The sequence below is a fragment of the Bombyx mori genome, chromosome 10 (genome assembly GCF_030269925.1).
Source record: "Bombyx mori chromosome 10, ASM3026992v2".
Lineage (NCBI taxonomy): Eukaryota > Metazoa > Arthropoda > Insecta > Lepidoptera > Bombycidae > Bombyx > Bombyx mori.
The window spans coordinates 4525265-4544432 of NC_085116.1; the positions used below are offsets into that span (position 1 = coordinate 4525265).

The 19168-nt window shown below is 37.4% G+C and overlaps 3 protein-coding genes across 5 annotated transcripts; 1 reads left to right on the top strand and 2 right to left on the bottom strand.

Annotated features, from left to right (window-relative positions):
- Window positions 1-134: 134 nt before the first annotated feature.
- LOC100101163 (methyltransferase) lies at window positions 135-16952 on the top strand (the record flags this gene model as incomplete). Its single annotated transcript, NM_001099619.1, is given in 9 exon segments — window positions 135-365; window positions 472-626; window positions 1553-1845; window positions 1933-2147; window positions 2571-2711; window positions 3749-4363; window positions 12454-12465; window positions 14574-14584; window positions 16925-16952. Coding segments are annotated over 4 exon segments (645 nt in total). The 5' UTR covers window positions 135-365; window positions 472-626; window positions 1553-1710.
- On the bottom strand, window positions 4551-13608 carry LOC101735616 (putative aldehyde dehydrogenase family 7 member A1 homolog). The gene is made up of 8 exons (XM_004930351.5): window positions 13404-13608; window positions 10878-11094; window positions 10553-10770; window positions 9931-10146; window positions 8577-8756; window positions 7615-7797; window positions 6643-6849; window positions 4551-5540 (listed from the first exon to the last, which is right to left on the bottom strand). The coding sequence occupies exons 1-8, from the start codon at window positions 13575-13577 to the stop codon at window positions 5322-5324; spliced, it is 1614 nt and encodes a 537-aa protein (XP_004930408.1). The 5' UTR covers window positions 13578-13608; the 3' UTR covers window positions 4551-5321.
- Window positions 16340-19037, bottom strand: LOC105842222 (UPF0545 protein C22orf39 homolog). Of its 3 annotated transcripts, XM_021350798.3 has the most exons (4): window positions 18675-19023; window positions 17981-18145; window positions 17154-17245; window positions 16563-16680 (listed from the first exon to the last, which is right to left on the bottom strand). In XM_021350798.3, the coding sequence occupies exons 1-3, from the start codon at window positions 18777-18779 to the stop codon at window positions 17174-17176; spliced, it is 342 nt and encodes a 113-aa protein (XP_021206473.1). In that variant the 5' UTR covers window positions 18780-19023; the 3' UTR covers window positions 16563-16680; window positions 17154-17173. The 3 variants fall into 3 exon arrangements, with proteins under 3 accessions (XP_012549423.1, XP_012549424.1, XP_021206473.1); XM_012693969.4 differs by lacking the exon at window positions 17154-17245 and having other exon boundaries at window positions 16340-16680; window positions 18675-19037; XM_012693970.4 differs by lacking the exon at window positions 17154-17245 and having other exon boundaries at window positions 16340-16691; window positions 18064-18145; window positions 18675-19019.
- Between the last annotated feature and the right edge of the window lie 131 nt (window positions 19038-19168).

The window sequence follows — 19168 nt, forward strand, 5'->3', positions numbered from 1 at the left end:
AAAATGACTTCAATCTTTTTGACTAAAAATTTTATTAGGCTACACTTCCTTTGCCTTTCCAATGGACTTTCATACAAAAGTAAACTATGTTTAGTGTCAACTGTCAAAAATCGCAACAAAGCAATCAATCAAATGAATCGAATCAAATTAAAAACTAACTCGATTTGATTCAAAGACTGCAAAGACTTTTTGATACAAAGCTGCAATGTAATATTTTTATTCGTTAAAAGCAAATTACTCACTAATTAAATATTATTTCAAACATCTTATTTAAAAACACATCGTTTTTTGAAACATTACATGCTTTCTCCAAATAGTTATTTAGAAACATTAGATGGCGTTTCCTCAGCCTAATGCTCAAAGAGGTCAGTATACGCTAATATTAGCATAGCGTGTGAATTCTTTGTGTACTTATTGATAAATTAAAAAGTTGAAATAATATTAATTCATGCGTTTCTAAAATTGTTTCAGAGTTGACAAATAGGAAGATATTAGAGGATCTGCAGTTGAAGAAACAGATGCTTTTGAAGCAAGGCGCTGTTGCTCCGTTAACAGCAGCCCTGAGTCAGCCAAATCCTGTCAGTCAACTTCCTATGTGTTCCATCCCACCAGTTTCGGCAACAGCTGTGAGTAAATTAAATCGCAACTATAAATAAATTTATAATTATTTTGTAGACCAAGAGTTATTTGGTGAAATAACAAGTGAGTGATATATAACCTTTGTTGAGTCTCTATATCGGGCAAAGATTAATAAGACACATGTTCAGTTAAGTGATTAAAGTATATTAGGATTACAACCTAACATTCTATCGACAGCCCGACAATCCCGAGACTGGTGTAGCATCACTGCAATATAATTATTGCTAACACACACATATTATTAGTTGCTATGGGAACATTTGGTGTACCTACCTACACCTTCATATTATACCTTATTATAAAGCTGAAGAGTTTGTCTGTTTGGTTGAACACGCTAATCTGAGGAACTACTGGTCTGATATTTAAAAATGATATTAGATAGCCCATTTATTGAGGAAGGCTAGAGGCTATATAACATCATGCTAAGACCAATACAAGCAGAGCTCTAATAAAGAATGTTTCAAAATCGGGGCTTTTTCCCTTTTGAGAGCTTCCGCAGTGCACGCAGCAGAAACAGTTAAAGTTTTGCTAATATATTGTATGACAGAATTGTTCCCCTTTAAAAGTTATAAAGAAAAGTCTGCGATATGATATAGTCATAGTTTAAGGTAGACTTTTTTTTATTGCTTAGTTGGGTGGACGAGCTCACAGCCCACCTGGTATTAAGTGGTCACTGGAGCCTATAGACATCTACGACATAAATGCGCTACCCATCTTGAGATATAATTTCTAAGGTCTCAAGTATAGTTACAATGGCTGCCCTACCCTTCAAACCGAAACGCATTACTGCTTCACGGCAGAAATTGGCAGAGTGGTGGTACCTACCCGCGTACACTCACAAGAGGTCCTACCACCAGTAGTAGAATTTAATTTCAAATTTAGGGTGTGGTTTTAATTTTAATTCTTCTTTCAGGGTTTTCCTCAACTTCCTGAAGCAAATGTGATAAATACTAGTCATAGAGCTGCACTCCAGCACGCCAACGCAACATCTTGTGGTTATTTTGTATCTCAGGATTCCTCATTTGGAAATCAAATTCTACCAGTTTTACCTCGTTTTGAGAACAAGTGATAATGACTGCATTAATGAAGCTGAAAACCTTGGAGGGCCATCTACAGGATCTAAAGGGTTTTAGTAAACCAAAAATTAAATTTGAGCAGTACGAGACACCCGCTCATATTGCTGCAATTGCTCTGTACACAATTCAAGTTAGTTTACATTTTGCAATCAAACATTCACAAACTGATAATGCTTTTGTTTAACTAATCACTATTAAACCATATAACTTCTTTCAGACACAATTTGGAGATTTGGAAGATAAACTTATTTTAGATGCGGGTTGTGGCCCTGGAAATCTGAGTATTGGTGCAGTGTTGCTAGGTGCTGGGTTCGTGACATCTGTTGAAATAGATGCTGATGCACTGGAAGTCTTTCAAGAAAATATACAAGAAATGGAGATTGAAAACATTGATATTGTTCAATGTGATTTTCTTAGCGAGAGCTATTTTAGGTATGTATTTTCATTTAAGAAAACCTAAGAAGATAAATATTGTTATTACTGTATTATTGTTATTATTGTATTAATACTTTAACACTAGAAGATATTAGGCTAAGCATAAATAAATTGAAGTCGATAACAGAATCACAGAGAGATGTGTAAAGATATTAAGCAAAAACTTCATTTGAAATTTATGTTGAAAGCAGTACCTAATATCCAAGAAATATAATTGGGCATAAATAGAATTATAATGACACTTAAAGGCATAACAATTTGCAACGGTATCACGACTACTAACTAATTGAAAAAGAATATTAACTTACTAGTTATTCTAACTTACAATATAACAACTAGGCAGCTGATCAACAGCTGCCTTTGTTCATAATACTTATATATAAGCCTGTTTTTATTGATAACTAGTTTAATATTTTTCAGATGGGAAAACATGTTTGATACAGTAATAATGAATCCACCATTTGGTACCAAGAATAATGCTGGTATTGATATAAAGTTCCTTCAAATGGGAATCCATTGTAGTTACGACACTATTTACTCACTACATAAATCTTCCACAAGGTTAGTGAATTTTATAAAGTTACTATTAAATACGCAGCTCATTTAAATATTTTGTTTTCCAATAACTATAAAGGCTGATTTACTTTAGGAAAGTTACTCTCGTGCAAGTAAGCTTGGATTTTTTTTGTTATTCTCATTATTGAGTTTGTAGACGAGCATATAGCCCATCTTATAGTGAGTGGTCTGTTGCCTGCTGCTATCACAGTAGTCATCTGAGACGTGCGTACAATATGCAGCAGTGTACAGCGTGAATTCAACCCAAGTGCTTGTACCTAAAGAATTAATCATTTCAACAACAATGCAGCGAGAATTACAAGTACTTATGAACAAAAATTATATCCCTTGCGAATAGTTCTGTCAACATATTATGTGGAAATTTCCATTATGATCACTTGAGTAGTTAAGACATGATAACCTTACCGCACCTAGATACTAAGGGTGGAAGGTGTGTTGGATACTTGCTACAAAGGCAATAAAAAAAAATAAAAAAAAGTGCAAACTCCAAAAACATATTCAAACGGTCTTGGGGAGTCAATGCCGTGATCCGACATGCTAATCCCGCTAGGTGGTTATTCTTGCAAAAGTAATCATCACCTCCATCGAATTCCTGTTTTTAACAAACTTCAAAAAAGTAGGAGGTTATCAATCCCAACAGTTTTTTTATGTGTGTTACCTCAGATTTTTTTGTATGTTTTTTTGTGTACACACTGCGTTGTTGTTGGTGTGTCGATTTGTATGATTCTTTTTTTAGCGGGAACTTCTCATTTAGGGAAGTTTAAATGTCATCAAGATCTCATCAGTACTTTCCAGTTCTTAAAATAATTCGTATTTCATTGACTTAGACTATGTAAATACTTTAATGATATTCTCATTATGGTTTGTCGGATTCGACACTTGTTGAAAATTTCTCCTATAATTTTTAACTCAAATGCAAGTACATATATACCTATACTTAACAGATTAAAAAATCCTTAATTTCTAATCACAGGTTGATATATATTATCCATACACTTATTCTTAATGTTATATAATTCCAGGTCGCACATTGAGAAGAAAGTAAAAGAATGGAACATGAAAGGTGGCGTTGTTGCAGAATTACGGTACAACTTACCCGCTACATACAAATTTCACAAGAAACAATCTCTAGATATTGCAGTGGATTTATGGAGAATACAACATGTGCGCTCGTAACAAATATATATATTATTGCCTTTGTAGGCAGACGAATATACGGTCCACCCGATGGTAAGTGGTTACCGTCGCTCATGGACATCAGCAATGGCAGGAGCAGAGAGCCAAGCCCTGCCTACCATATAGTGTACTCAAACGAGTACCAAACTATTTAATTGATTTAATAATGTTGTCGCATATGAGTCTACTATTATCAAAGCCGGCAATGTGACTTTTGGACAATTATTGGTAAATCAGAAAAATGAATTATTGACTTTGTATTCCATTGGCAGTCACAAAACTCTTCTGAACGACATCTTAGATAAATAACAGGTTAAGTATTAACCTTTATTTAATGTAGGTTTTGAACCGTATTCTTTGAAGGAGACGATTATATTCAAATCAATCTGTATTGACATATCAATAACATTTTTTTGTCCAAATGCACAGATTGCCACCTTTGATAATAGACGACTCATATATGCGACAATATTATTTATAAAAAGAAATTTATTTTTTATTATAGAAGTCACGAGTCTGGTAGACTGTGATTTTACTTTATATTGTAAATAAAATCAGTTTTTTGTCAGTTTAAATAATAAGTATAGTATCAAATTATTTTGTAGCTCTAAATGTGAAGATCGAGTTGTAGTCATAAATAAAACACTATTTTATTTAAGGCGGTGTCATTTATTGAAACCTTAAAATCAGTCTTAAAAATATAGTTAAGAGAAATGTAAATAAAACGCGATTCTGATGAAATACGCCATTTTGTTTTAGGCCTGATTCACATTAGGAGTTTCTCAGTAATGTTACGAGTTTTACAATATGAAAACAAGGTGACGAATCATGTCTTCTTTATTATGGCCTAATTAATGAGAGCTTTTGTTATATTGTGAATAGTTGAAGACCTTAGTAGCTCTCTCGTAACATCAATCCCGTTCGCATTACTTAGGGAAACTACTTCCGTAAATCAGTCGTAATATACTGAGTGTTAGGAGTCCGCTTCTGAAAACGAAGCAAGGTTAGTACTAATGACACCTTTGATGATGGAACATACAAGAAAAATCGATCGTGATTTAAAAAAAAAATCATATTTTTAAAACGTTTTATTAGCATTATGTACGCTCCATCATGTTAGTACTGCTAAATGAAATGATAGTTTCATAAAAAATACATTACTTTATTTAAAAAAAATACCAGCAATGAAATACTAAATCAAAAACAGCTGATGCTCGGATCAACGAACGCACGGGCGCTGACTCGCGCGATCGCACTAATACTCATTTACAACATTTGTCTAAATAACTATCTTCAAAGGTGTCATTAGTACTATCGTTTGTCTTCGTTTTCGGAAGCGGTCTCCTAACACCCAGTATAAAATCATATTTGGAAGGCAATGAAATGAACGTTGGATCGATTTGTAGAACGGGTACCGTTTCACTGGTCACCGAACTTGATGTTTTGCGCTAGCTTGATGGCTCCGGAGTAATTGATGGTGACGGTCGCGCGGCGCATGTAGTTCTTCCAGCTGTCGGAGCCGCACTCCCGGCCGCCGCCCGTCGCCTTCTCGCCGCCGAACGCGCCGCCCACCTCCGCGCCGTTCGTCGGGATGTTCACGTTCACGATGCCGCAATCCGACCCGTGAGGACCGATCCACTGCAATTTTAAATCGATTATTTTCAAACCGCATCGAGAGCCCTAGTAGAGCTATGTAAAGCGCACCTTGGTGCAGAGTTATAACTTTATTCAGTAACTAGCTGACCCGGCAGACTTCGTAGTGCCTCAATCGATAAATAAAAGACCTAAACTTTTGTTTAAAATAAACTTAAAACAAACAATAGGAAGCCGTCCGACGGGGGACACATCAAAGGAAAAACAACATTTCGGGCATTTTCATATTTAACTACCTTTTAAACCTTCTCTGGACTTCCACAAATAATTCAAGACCAAAATTAGCCAAATCGCTCCACCCGTTCTCGAGTTTTAGCGAGATTAACGAACAGCAATTCATTTTTACTTATATAATATATAGATAGATAGAAGACGAATGAATCTAAGCATCGCGAAAACCGGTCATCGTTCTCGTCGAACCTGTCTCTTGCGACGAAGGCCTCGGCGAGTAAATTAACCCACAGACACAGCCCACTGAGTTTCTCGCCGGATCTTCTCAGTGGGTCGCGTTTCCGATCCGGTGGTAGATTCTGCGAAGTACTGCTCTTGCTAGAGTTCGTGTTCGCAACAACGTGAGGTTTGAGCCCCGCGAGCTCACCTAATTACTAGTTCGGTGAATTTAAATAACCCTTCGAGGCTACTAGAATGTAAAGGAAACTAAAACGAACGAAAATAAAAAAAAACCTGCCCAGTTGGCTCTTACATTAAGTAAATATTATATAGGTACGATTACTTCAATAATATTGAGACTTCAATCTCGGCCTTTGTCTCAAGATGGGCGGCGGTATTCACGTTGTTAAGTATACAAGTTCTATTGGACAGTGGACACTCAGGGCAGAGCCTACTAAAGCAACAAGAAAATGCGCAATATTTTCACTACTAAGGTGCTGTTGATTAGTAATTATAAAATACTGGCAGTAGGACGTATTTTGGGTCCTGACCGTTGGGTACCACCAACACGCGTATTTCTATCGGAGAGGATACCTTCTGATTTAAATGATGGGACAGTATCCATGCAATAAAATTAGAACTTGTCTCGATGGGGGACATGACTTAGTTTAATAAAAAATATCGTGTAAATAAAAACCTTGAAAACATCCCCCAAGTTCTCCGTGAATAGACTGGAGGAGAGGCCTTGTTCGACCTCGTTGTTGTATTGGATCCCAGTCTCAAGATCTGGTATCTCGATGCAGTAGACGATGGGGGCGAAGCATTCCGTCTTCACAATGGGAGAGTCGTGTGGCAGACCTGTGATTATGGTCGGCTCCACGAAGTAACCTTCACGTTCAATTATCTACAAGTTAAAGGATCTTTACTTATTGGAGGTTTAGTATTGTTTTCACTTTTCGGAAATAATATAATAATGTGATATTACGAATTACGGAAGATGCGTGTATACGATTGAAGCATCTAGGCCAATATTCCTGCCACTATTACCCCTTTATTCACAGTAAAAATGTTTCTAGATCAAAGGGTAGTATGACTCTTATTCTGAGTCAAATGACTAACCCCGTTTCATAAGGCGGTAAGCAGCACTCACTCCTCGAGGGCATCAAAAGGGTTCGGTAAGCCTAGTACTGACTTGTAAGCAACATCACACGATTTAAAGACGAGAAATTTTAACTATCTTATACCAAGTTGCCATATTGCTAGAAGTTTTGTAGTGCCATTACGGTTTGAATATACCGGGTGTAAAGAAGTCGAAATTATTGGAATACGGCATGGAATACGTTGATACATTGGATTGGATTGATACAATGATTACATAAATTACTTCATACTATGTAGGTACACAAGATTCGTCCACCATCTGTCTGCGCTTTAGATTTCGAATATAAATTAGGAATACTAGCTTCCTAAAATGATACTTAGGTTTTTACTTGACTTATTATATACGTATTGACATATTTCCTTTTGGTGTTCAGAAAACCGCAAGCTTACATTCTCTGAATGAAATGTAAAGTCGGTTAACTAATACCGCGATTCCGTTGATCTGTTCTATGTCCTATAAGAGCTACAAGTAAAATACAACAGTTACTATGTATTAGTTAATATTAACCTTCCCACCAAACTCGATTTTGCCACCAAGTTTGACAGCTTCGGCCACGGTCTTCTTGTAAGCGTCAACGGCCGCGGGCGTGTGCAGTGGCCCTATCAGGGTCTCTTCTAGTAGCGGGTCGCCGATCCTGCTCACCACTCCTGCGTACGCTTTCTTCAGCCGGCTTACTACTTCGCTATACAACTGTACATTATAGTGTTTTAAGTATAGTTAACTAGATGCCTGAAGACATTGTGTACAAGGTTCTGGTGTATATGTGTATTTATGGATCTTTAATAAGCAGTTATTATACGTATGTACACAAGCCCTTTCTCCACTGACGTTGTTCCCTTCACCGATAGTTCTAAGATGTTACTGTAGCGATAAGAACGTCGTGTCTATCGTTTTTATACGAATTTATCTCATATTTAATACAATGAATGGTAACATAAACAAATAAAAACTGATTCTATATGTACCAGGAGAATTCGTGAACACAAGAGTTTAAAGGCTTTAGTACTCTAAAGACATATTTTGTTGAGGGCTTATAAGTATGCTTCAAAATCAGGCTAACAGATTCGAGATTATTAATACAATCACGATTTTTTTTATGAAATAGATTTCTAATTAAATGTATGAACCGTAATCTCTGTTGTCACGACATCCGTCGTGTTGTTTGTATATGAGTATTGACTATTCTAAACCAAATTCGGGATGAACGGCTGTCTGATGTAGTTCACATTGTCACTACACAAGAGGGTCGCGGGTTCGAATCCCGCCAAGGGAAGATATTTGTATAATAAATATAAAATGTATTTTCCAGGGTTATGGATTTATACTAAATATATGTATGTGTATAATAAAAATCTTACATTTATTTCCGTTATCTGGTACCTGTAACACAAGTTCTTTACGAACTTAGCACGGGACCAGTTAACGTGGCGTGATTGTTAGTAAAATATTTATTATTATTATATATTTACCTTTTTGTGGATTAGAAGTCTTCTAGTAGTAGTACAACGCTGTCCAGCGGTGCCAGCGCAAGCGAAAAGTGCAGCGGATAAAAATAGCTCCAAGTTTGCGTCTTCGTTAACAATAATAGCGTTGTTTCCACCCAGCTCTAATAAATGACGTCCGAAACGTTTCTGAACTTCCACTCCGACCTAAATTTACGTAGGTACTGCTATTATTTAGTTACTTCGTTTTTTTTTTTTTTTTGTTTATTGCTTTTGTGAGTGGACGAGCTCACAGCCCACCTGGTGTTAAGTGATTACTGGAGCCCATAGACATCCACAACGTAAATGCGCCACCCGCATGAGATTTGAACATCGGTGCATCGCTCAACACGAATGCACCGGACGTCTTATCCGTTAGGCCATGACGACTTCAAAGTTTGTTTGTTTATGTTGTTGGCTATATTGGTGAACGAGGCGTTAGTGTAGCTGGCGTTGACATATTATAATGAGAATTCTTAGTTGTATTTTCCTGATTAAGGCTGTTCCACCCTTTAATCAGGAACACAGGACTGCTAGCGGCAGAATTAGGATACCTCCCCGAATCCTGATCACGCAGGATTACTTCTTAGTAATTAGGTCTCCTTTGTGGCGTTCGGGAAGCTGTTATCAAATCTCACCCTTCCTAGCTGAGCCGTTGATCGCCCACCTGTCCACCAGTAATCACTTAACCATAATAATAAATAAATAGGATAGTGGTGCCTACCCGTGCGGACTTACAATACGCTCTACGAATAAATGTTTCCTCGGCTTAGAGAATATACTATATGTGATACTTAGAGAAAGCTACTTCCCATTCTCCGGTGAAATTCTTTATCATCTTATACGACACCTACGGGAAGAGATAGCGGGGGTGGGGCATTTATGCCACCATCTGTCAATAATCAATAGAACTGAATATGAAATTATCATGGAAGATATGACCGGTGGCCTGTAGTGAAAGTCATTTTTAGATTATGTAAGCACGATAGCGACGTGATACCATTACGATAACGTATTTGTGCGGTAATGTATATTTTAAGATCTAGAGCTGCAGCTGTAATTTTGTTTACATTTGTGAAATTGTACCTAAAATAATTTGCGAGTTAGAAATTACTATTTCATATTATTTTTATACACTGCGTATACTGAACTATCGTTCTCGTATAGGTCAGAGGATGTTGGAAGTCATTTCATTTTTTGAACAAAACCTATCCAATCTATAAAATATTTTCTGCGACGCATACATATATACTTAATACATGTTTGGATAAAAATTGTGAACAACTTTTATTAATTACCACACCCACGTGCAACCATTTACAAAGTATGTAACACAACTTACTTGTTGACCAACTGTGGTACTGCCCGTGAAGGAAACAAGTTTCATTCTTTCGTCTTTAACCAACTTCTCTCCGATACCTTTACCACCGACGCACAGTGATGCGATGGCACCAGGTATGTTGTTCTTCTGCAGCACACTTTCTACAATTTTAGTCACAGCCACGGCTACGAGCGGTGTTGTTTCTGATGGTTTCCAAACAGTTGCGTCACCACAAACCTATCGAAATTATTTTACCAAAACATTATTCTCATTGAAATGATCGCATTAAATTTAAAATGTGTAAAAATTTAACTTCGCTAAAAGGACCGAATTTCGATCAGTGTTACCATACGTGATCGAGGACATACCTAGTTCTATAGCTTATACAGGGTGTAAGGAGACTGTTCCCGAAATTGAAACGAAAACTACCCTATATTTGTCCCCAGCGAATCCAGCGAAAATACTGATAGTTATTACCATAAGGTAATTGATAAGGTAACACAATTACCATAAGGTAATTGAAAAATTCCGTGATTCTCGTTGAAATTTCGATAATTTCTTGCACTACTTGACTTTTATTTGTTTTACCTACATTGCGTAACTATAATCCTTATTGCATTAGTAAAATAATCTGTTTTAGTACCATAGCGATAGCGCTATTCCATCCAAAAACAGCCACAGGAAAGTTGAAGGCTGTTATGATGCCAACAACACCAAGCGGGTTCCATTTTTCGATCAGGACGTGTCCGGGACGCTCTGACGGGAACACAGTACCGGGGAGTGTGCGGGACAGACCCAAAGCTAAGTCACACACGTGAATATACTCGATCACTTCGCCGATAGCTTCTGGCAGGATTTTACCTTGAAGAGATTTTATTAGATTAGAAACTTAAGAAATGAATTAACGAAATAATAAACGTTCTCAAAAATCACGACTTCTAGGTATATATTTTTTTACAGCAACTGACCCATTTCTAATGACACTAGCTTTCCAAGTGGCTGAAGGTTTTCCCTTAGAGCATCTCCGATTTGTCTAACGACCTCGCCTCTTGCAGGCGCGGGCAGTTCCGCCCACGCATGCCACGCTTCCTGTGCCGCACTGGCGCACGCCTCATAATCGGCTGCGCTGCCCGCTTGCACTTCTGCTATCACTTTGCCATTTGCCGGACTATAAGACTTAATTACCTGTGAGGATAAAAAAAAAATTTTTAGTTTTCTTTGGCTCTCGCGAATTGTCTCCAGTTTAATTAAACTAAATAGCATTTTTTATTGTCACTATTTAATACTATCGACGTTTCGAATACTTGACCACGAAAACCCTAAAAGTACCTAGATTAAATTAAATACAATGTAATTACAACGTATAAAAAAAAAATACGTGCCTTTATTTTATTTACAAACATCTCAAAATAAATTTGTTAGTTAAAGAGATAAGAACATATATTTGTTTAACTGAATTATTGTTATTTGTCTTTACACGTACTACGAATGTGAAATGGAACAGATATAAAACTTATTAATGTGGTTGGTCAGTCTACAATCTGTCTACAATTATGACCATAATACTTTCAGAACTAGCTCGACCAAAAATCAGGTATAGATACCATTTTTTGCATTGTGCTGGAGAAACAATAAAGGCGTGCTTAAGTGAACATCTCTTAAGAACTAACTACCAATAGCAGCAATAGAATTCTAAATTACTTATTGTTTAAGTTCTTTTTATACAGAGAGTTTTGTATTATTTTTTTGCACCTGTCTGGTTTTATATTATTGTGATTGTGGTGTGGTTACAAGTATGACCACATGTAATTAAAAAAAAATTACTACGTAGCTCAAAAGTTTGATTTACCGTAACCAATTAGAAACCATCAGCCCATCATAACGGAGGACATCAGAACGAGAATCCCATCATGCCCTTGAGGCAGGAGGTGTGATTCTTAATTGTATAACATTTGCTCCATCCTTCAAACTAGAACGCATTATTGCTTCGTGGTAGAAACGAGGAGGTTGCTTGGTAGTACAGGCTTACAATACGCCCTGGTCTTAATAAAATGTTAGATCCTACTGCATTATGTGTAATTATTCTTGTTTCAAAGTTCTTTATTCTGTACATTGTATGTTATCAAAGGCATCCACCGGAGGTTCATGCTAAAGTCACCACACCACAAATCAAATCAAATCAAATCAAATCAAAAATTTTTATTCAACATAAATGAAAGTACATACTTGTTGAACGTCAAAAGAACTACCGCCAATTCACAAGAACTAGCCTCCGTCCTGAGAAGAATTGGCAAGAAACTCAGCGGGCATGTCTTTTTTTTTACATATAAAATTATTATTTATTTATTTTTTAATATTATTATTTTTTTAAATATGAATTTTTTACACTGAGTATTATAACGTAACAATTACTACAATATTGAAATGCCTGGAGCGAGCAACTCACACGCAACATTCCCTGCACACTTACAAATCGACAAAAGAAAACGGAATTGTCGTAGCTTGAAAAAAACCCAACTTTATACCAGAGCCATAAAACTATTTTAAAAATTCATAACTCATTATATTTATAGAGATAGAAAGTCGAAAATCACTGTTATCAAGTTGGGTTTTTGAAGTTACGACAATTCCGATTTCTTCTGTCGTTAAAGTTACTCAAATCGTTTTGTTTACTAATTATTTCAATTAAGTATGAACGGGACCCATCACCACAATATTATCTTATTTAACACGGGGGCCGCTCTGTTTTTTTTTATCACGTTCACTTCAGTTTAAATCATTACCGACTTTTTTTTTCCTACCTAAGCTGATGGTTTAGAGAAACCATATCAGCGTAACCTTAACTTGTACGTGAGCTCACGGGGCTCAAACCTGACGATGTTGCTAACACGAACCCTGCTTCGCAGAATCTACCACCGGATCAGAAACGCGACCCACTGAGAAGATCCGGCGAGAAACTTAGTGGGCTGTGTCTATGGGTTAATTTATTCGCCGAGCCCTTCGTCGCAAGCGACGGGTTCGACGAAAACGATGACCGGTGCTTGGGGTGCCTAAAAGCACCGTTAGTGGATCGGGAGGATCCGAAATGACGTGTTTTGGGCGACGTCGACTGTTTACCATTTGGTCCGCAGGATCGGCTATGTAGTTTCCGGCGGCCACGATGAGAGGATTCTTATGTCATACTGCTCATTACCGATGCCGACTACACTTGCACTTTAACATTTCCGCCCACCTATAGATATCTAAATAAAGTCAAAGATCCAACTCTGTGTGGTGCAACTGGTGCGGTTTCAACCAATCACGTATTACAATTGATCGACTGATAACGTGATATAAAATATTTCATCAGCTCTATTTAGTACATTAACTAATTACTAAATTATTTAAAATTTAAAACTAGTAAGTGGGTAACTTTCTCGTATGTAATAGAGAGTATAACTCTATGTTTCCTACTTTGTATGATAATTGGCGCCAAAAACGTCTGTTCAACATACCTCGCCGTTTGCTTTCCATTTTCCGTTAAAAACTCCAACATTGTTTTCTTTTAAACCTAAATCCTTCAAAAACGAGTACTTCGGGTCCTCTATGAGGAAAGCTGTTGATGCGTTGCGAGCCATTGGTACTCTAATATAGCGAAGCGATAACACAGCTCTACACAACAAACTCATCGGTGCATTTAAAGCTAAGGTCTACAATAAAATACTGTCGTGCGAAGCAAACATACAGTTTTATCTTATTTGTGAACAATTAAACGTGGTACTCGCGTCTTATCTTACCGATAAGTAGCTAAAGTTAGTTGCTGGGTCAGGACGGTGATAGCATACCGATTTGTATATGGTTTAATATTATTATTTAATAAGTTATACATATTACTATTTAATTTCTTCGATTAATTAAAAATCTGTTTTTTTTCCAATAATCTTGCTAAGATTTTTAGTACTGCTGTATATTTATTGTTTTTATTTTAGCATAGAATTTTCAGTATATTCACAATCACAATGTTGATTACTTTATAGTCTAAAAGCTAGCGATCGTCGGACCTCCCTCATTTTATAAAAGCGGAGCTCTTAGCACAATGCGCTTGGACGAACCTTTTTTTAAATTTTTTTATTGCCTTTGTAGGCAGACGAGCATACGGCCCACCTGATGGTGAGTGGTTACCGTCGCCCATGTACTTCAGCAATGCCAAGGGCAGAGCCAAGCCGCTGCCTACCGCTTAATACTCTCCACAAGCCTCGTTTGAAGAAGGACATGTCATAGCGCTCGAGAAACACCGTGGAGGGGAGCTCATTCCATAGCCGGATGGTACGTGGCAAAAAAGATCTCTGGAAACGCACTGTGGATGACCGCAGTGGCTCCAGGTAGTATGGATGAACTCTACTCCGGTGGCGGGCGGTGCGATGGTAAAAACGAGACGTTGGTATCATCTCGAACAATTCCTCAGAGCACTCCCCATGGAACATGCGGTACAAAATACAGAGGGAACCGAAGTCCCTCCGCAGACCCAGAGGCTCCAAACGATCCGTGAGAATGGGATTATCGACAATCCGAACGGCTCTCTTCTGTATGGAGTCAAATGGAAGAAGCTGGTATTTGGGAGCCCCGGCCCAGAGATGGGAGCAGTACTCCACGCGAGGCCGGACTTGTGCTTTATAGAGCAAAAGTGTTTGTCCAGGTGTGAAGTACCGCTTGGCTCTGTTGAGGACTCCCAGCATTTTGGACGTCAGCTTGGCTTTGCCTTCCAAATGACTCCAAAACTGGACATCGCTCGAAATGTCGACCCCAAGTACCCCGATACTCTCGGAAGGTTTCAGGGATACTCCTTGGAATTGCGGCGCCATGACAAAGCGGTCCTTCTTCGCAGTGAACGCGCAAACTTGTGTCTTTATCGGGTTGAATTGAACCAAGTTCAATTTACCCCATTCAGAGACTCGCCCCAGAGAGTTCTACACTTCAGACACAAGTTTTGATCGTCTCTCTTGCACCATGCTCCGAGAGACTCTGATGGCCGATATATCGCGCATCCCCCGTGCTGTCATCCGCATAGCAATGCATGCCATCAATTATTTTTTTTATTGCTTAAATGGGTGGACGAGCTCACAGCCCACCTGGTGTTGAGTGGTTACTGGAACCCCTAGACATCCACAACGTAAATGCGCCACCCACCTTGAGATATAAGTTCTAAGGTCTCAAGTATAGTTACAGCGGCTGCCCCACCCTTCAAACTGAAACGCATTACTGCTTCACGGCAGAAATAGGCAGGGTGGTGGTACCCATCCGCGCGGACTCACAAGAGGTCCTGGTCCAAGTATGGTGGTGTCTCAAAATTACTTTTCATGGGTTTGTGCTGTTCCATTTTTTTTATGATGGAAGAATTATTGGTGTCCCGGAAGCCTTTCAACTTTCACCAGGGCAGGCGGGCGACCTGCTGAGAAGATCCGGCGAGCAACTCAGCGGGCTGATGCATGGGTTACGTTGCACGTCAAACTCTTTGTCGAGTTCGACGAGTACGGTTACCGAGGCCCCTAAGCCTTCTCCTAGTGTTAGAGCTAAAGGCGTCTAATGCAAGAGTTAATGGATCTGATGGATCCGTAAGGAGGTGTCTAGGGCGACAACGGTGACTAACTTCTGCGTGATCAGGATTCAGGGAACAGGTACCTAGTCAGCGGCGACAACAATAAGGCTATTATCGTGACGCATAGCCTTATCGAAGTAACGTTCCGACGCGAACTTCATGTGTCTGTGGATCGATTCGAGGCCCAGGTCGTCATGTAGGTCGACGTTCCTCACGAACCTAGGAACTTCGACGGCTAAACTGCAAAAGCGGAATTGGAGGATGTCTATGTGTGCGTGGGGGCCGCGTCAGCGAACACTACACTCGTGTAAGTCATGACGGGCCTTATGCAAGTTTCGTAAAGTGCCACCTTGTTCCGAAGGGACATTTTACTCCGCTTACAGATCATGGGGTAGAGCATACCGAGAGTAAGCGCAGCACGGTCGCAGTCTAATATTATGTTTGGACGGAATGTCTTGGATGCATCCAGGGTAACACCCAATAGCCTTGGCCGGAGAGGGTGATCGGGGGTGTCTGTTCAAAATTTACGAACGAGTAGTCCACGTGGTGCAGAGCTGTCAATCAATGATAGATACCATTACACATTCTTCAGTGAGGACAGTTTTTTTTCCTGCCTATGCTTATAGCCTTGAGAGGCTATTTCAGCTTCTTCTTGTCGTGTAGGTGAGCTCACGGGGCTCAAACCGGGTGTGTTGCTAAGACTGGCTCTAGCAAGAACAGTGCTTCGCAGATTCTACCACTGGATCGGAAACGCGACCCACTGAGAAGATCCGGCGAGAAACTCAGTGGGCTTAAGGACACTGGTGAATGGGTCATTCTCCACATATGTACCAATCTGATCAAAAATTTAATAAGTTATTTTATGTATTTTATAAAATAAGTATACTTTAATTTTAAGTAGTAACTGGTAACTATAATTATTAATAAATTAATTTAACTACTTATTAATTCTAACACATGAACTATATCATTTGTCACATAATGCTACAAAAACTTTTTTCTTCTTTCACGTTTCCTTCTCTGAATTCTTTAGCTTTTAACGCAAGGTATGTGTTCTCATCTCTTTTTGACATCCATTCTGGTAATGGCTTATCCCAGTTAGCTGGTGGTGCACTGCGTTTCTTCCATATGCTGTTGTTGTAGTGTCCTTTTAATCTTTCTAGTCGTCTTGTTTTTTCGCTATTTATAAGTGCTTCCTGTAAACAAACTGTAATCAGAGTTATGTGATAAAAAAAGTGACAATCTATTTATTTCAATTTAGTCTCACAGAGTCGTGTCAAAGGATCATTAATTATTTGATTGGTGATCGGTATTTGAGTGGTAATTATTTGGTGATGATCCGTCACCTTTACCATCGTACAGGAACTGCGCCGTTCAGCCAGTATCATGATATTTACCAAGAGCTATGACATGTTTTTTGGCAGACGAAGTTTCGTGCAGAAACGTCCGCAGAAGTAGGCAGCAGCTTTGGCTGTGCCTCGTGTTCTTTTTTATATTTACTACACTAAAATACTGACTGTATTATAATTTTCAGCTGGGTTGTTAATTTAAGTAAAACTGGTTACCGGAGCCCATAGACATGAATGAATAAATAGCTCAACCACAGTTTTCATTGTGGAAGTCATTTCTGAACATATGGTATGTACGTATTTTTTAGGCTAAGTGGTACCTGCTAGTGGGATTTCAACACTAGCATGTTTGCAGTGATATGAGTACACCAGGTGCCACGTCCTTCAAGCAACCATGACCTCTGTCAACTTCCTATAAATGTAAAAAATTGACTTAAATTTTAATAAGAAAATCTATACAGCAAAAATGAGCCTAAGCAGCAGAATGACTACTCTAGTCTACATCAGTAACCACTATCCATCAGGTTAATGTTCACAATTGTTTAATGATTAGGGCTTTATATTATAGTAGCCATTTCCAAGGGTAGACTTTCAAAACCAATGAAATCTAGTAACAAAATTAGGGGTTAAAACAATTGAGATAAGGAATTGATAAAAATTTTGATGATTAATAAAATTACTACTTATGATGGAATAAAGAACTTGTTCCTAAGTGGAAGACATCGGTGAACACAATAAAATTTATACCTGTCTCTGTATTTAAACAGAAAATAGTTATTTGACTGAGTATACAAAGCATCATACGTGGTGAACGTTCTTTAGTTTAGTCTCTGGTGGTAGAATGCATGGAGGGCTTTAACACTGCATCGGCATGCAGATGGTACCTTAACCATCATAATTTTGGTGTGAATCAAATATACACATGTTTTTAGTAACAAAACTGAAACTCCTATATAATATATAAAGGCTAATTTACTTATTCATTTTTCGTTCTAATATGATTGCTTAGAAGATTGAACATGTAAATGTTTTATGTTTCTAGTAATTTTTATTTTATCTATCTACCTATCTATCTTATTGTTTAAATATAAAAGTTGTATATTCTGTAAATTGATTTTTTATATAAAATTGCACTTATTGCACTTACAGCAGCTTTAACATCTTTTTTCGATTCCCATTTACAACAATTATCATAATCTTTTTTCCATTGGTTACAATCTAATGTCTCACCAAATATGAAGTACTGATGGAATCTAGCTCTGAAACTTGTGCATTCGTCATATTCATCTTCATATATGTCACAATTCCTTATCTGAAACATTAAAATTTTGAGTACAGCAGGAAAAACAGTAAAGTTTCTTTTTAATTATTATTTTCATTAACTTTTTAAGGGATATGGTATGTGAGTGTGGTAGATATTGTAAAATATAATAATTTTTATATTTATATCTTAGTATCATTATCCAGAGAGGTATATACACCGAGGGGTAGCATTTGAACTAATTGCAATCCCTAATCACAAAATGGAAACAAAATGGAAATTTCAACCTAATTATTATAAGATTGACTTAAAATTTATTGAGTACAAGAATGATTGCAAGATTGTTTATTTAGGACTAAATTAGCTGCCAATAGTAGCTTCAAATAGAATAATAATACAGGCCTGACCAACTAAAACGAATGTTCAGAATACTCAGAATTGTTGATATTGGATAAAATTGCAGAATGTCGTCGCATTGTACTAATTATTACAATTTAATTACAGGATAATACGGTATCACTAAATTTTTCAGGGGTTTCAGGGGTTCTTGTTTAGGGTTTTTCAAATAAAAATTAATCACCATCCACTTATCCTCTAATTGACTTTCTGTAGTATTGGATGTATTAATAGACTCTTTATGGATTTCCGATTCATTTTTTTCATTTCTCCTATTATTGTCTGTCATTTTAATATTTTTATTTAGTTAAGACAGCAGTTCAATCTTAGGTTATATAATGTAAATCAAAAGCATAATATATTTTTATAGAGTGGAATTGTTTTTCCTATATGATTTTTTTACAATTTATGTAATTTTTAAAGCGTAAGAAGTACGTGTTTATCTCTAAACCAGTGCCGTAATAATTATCAAAACAAAATTGGAATTTTCAAAAACTTGCCAAATTAAATATGACAGTAGTAGTTTAGTTTTTCTAACAGGAAACGCAAAGATATTATACCATAAAGCCTAATCTTTAACCTTAATTTATATATTATTATATTATATAATAATAATAATCACAGTGCTTTGCATAAATATTTTAATTTAATATATTGAATAAAATCATGTGTTTGTTT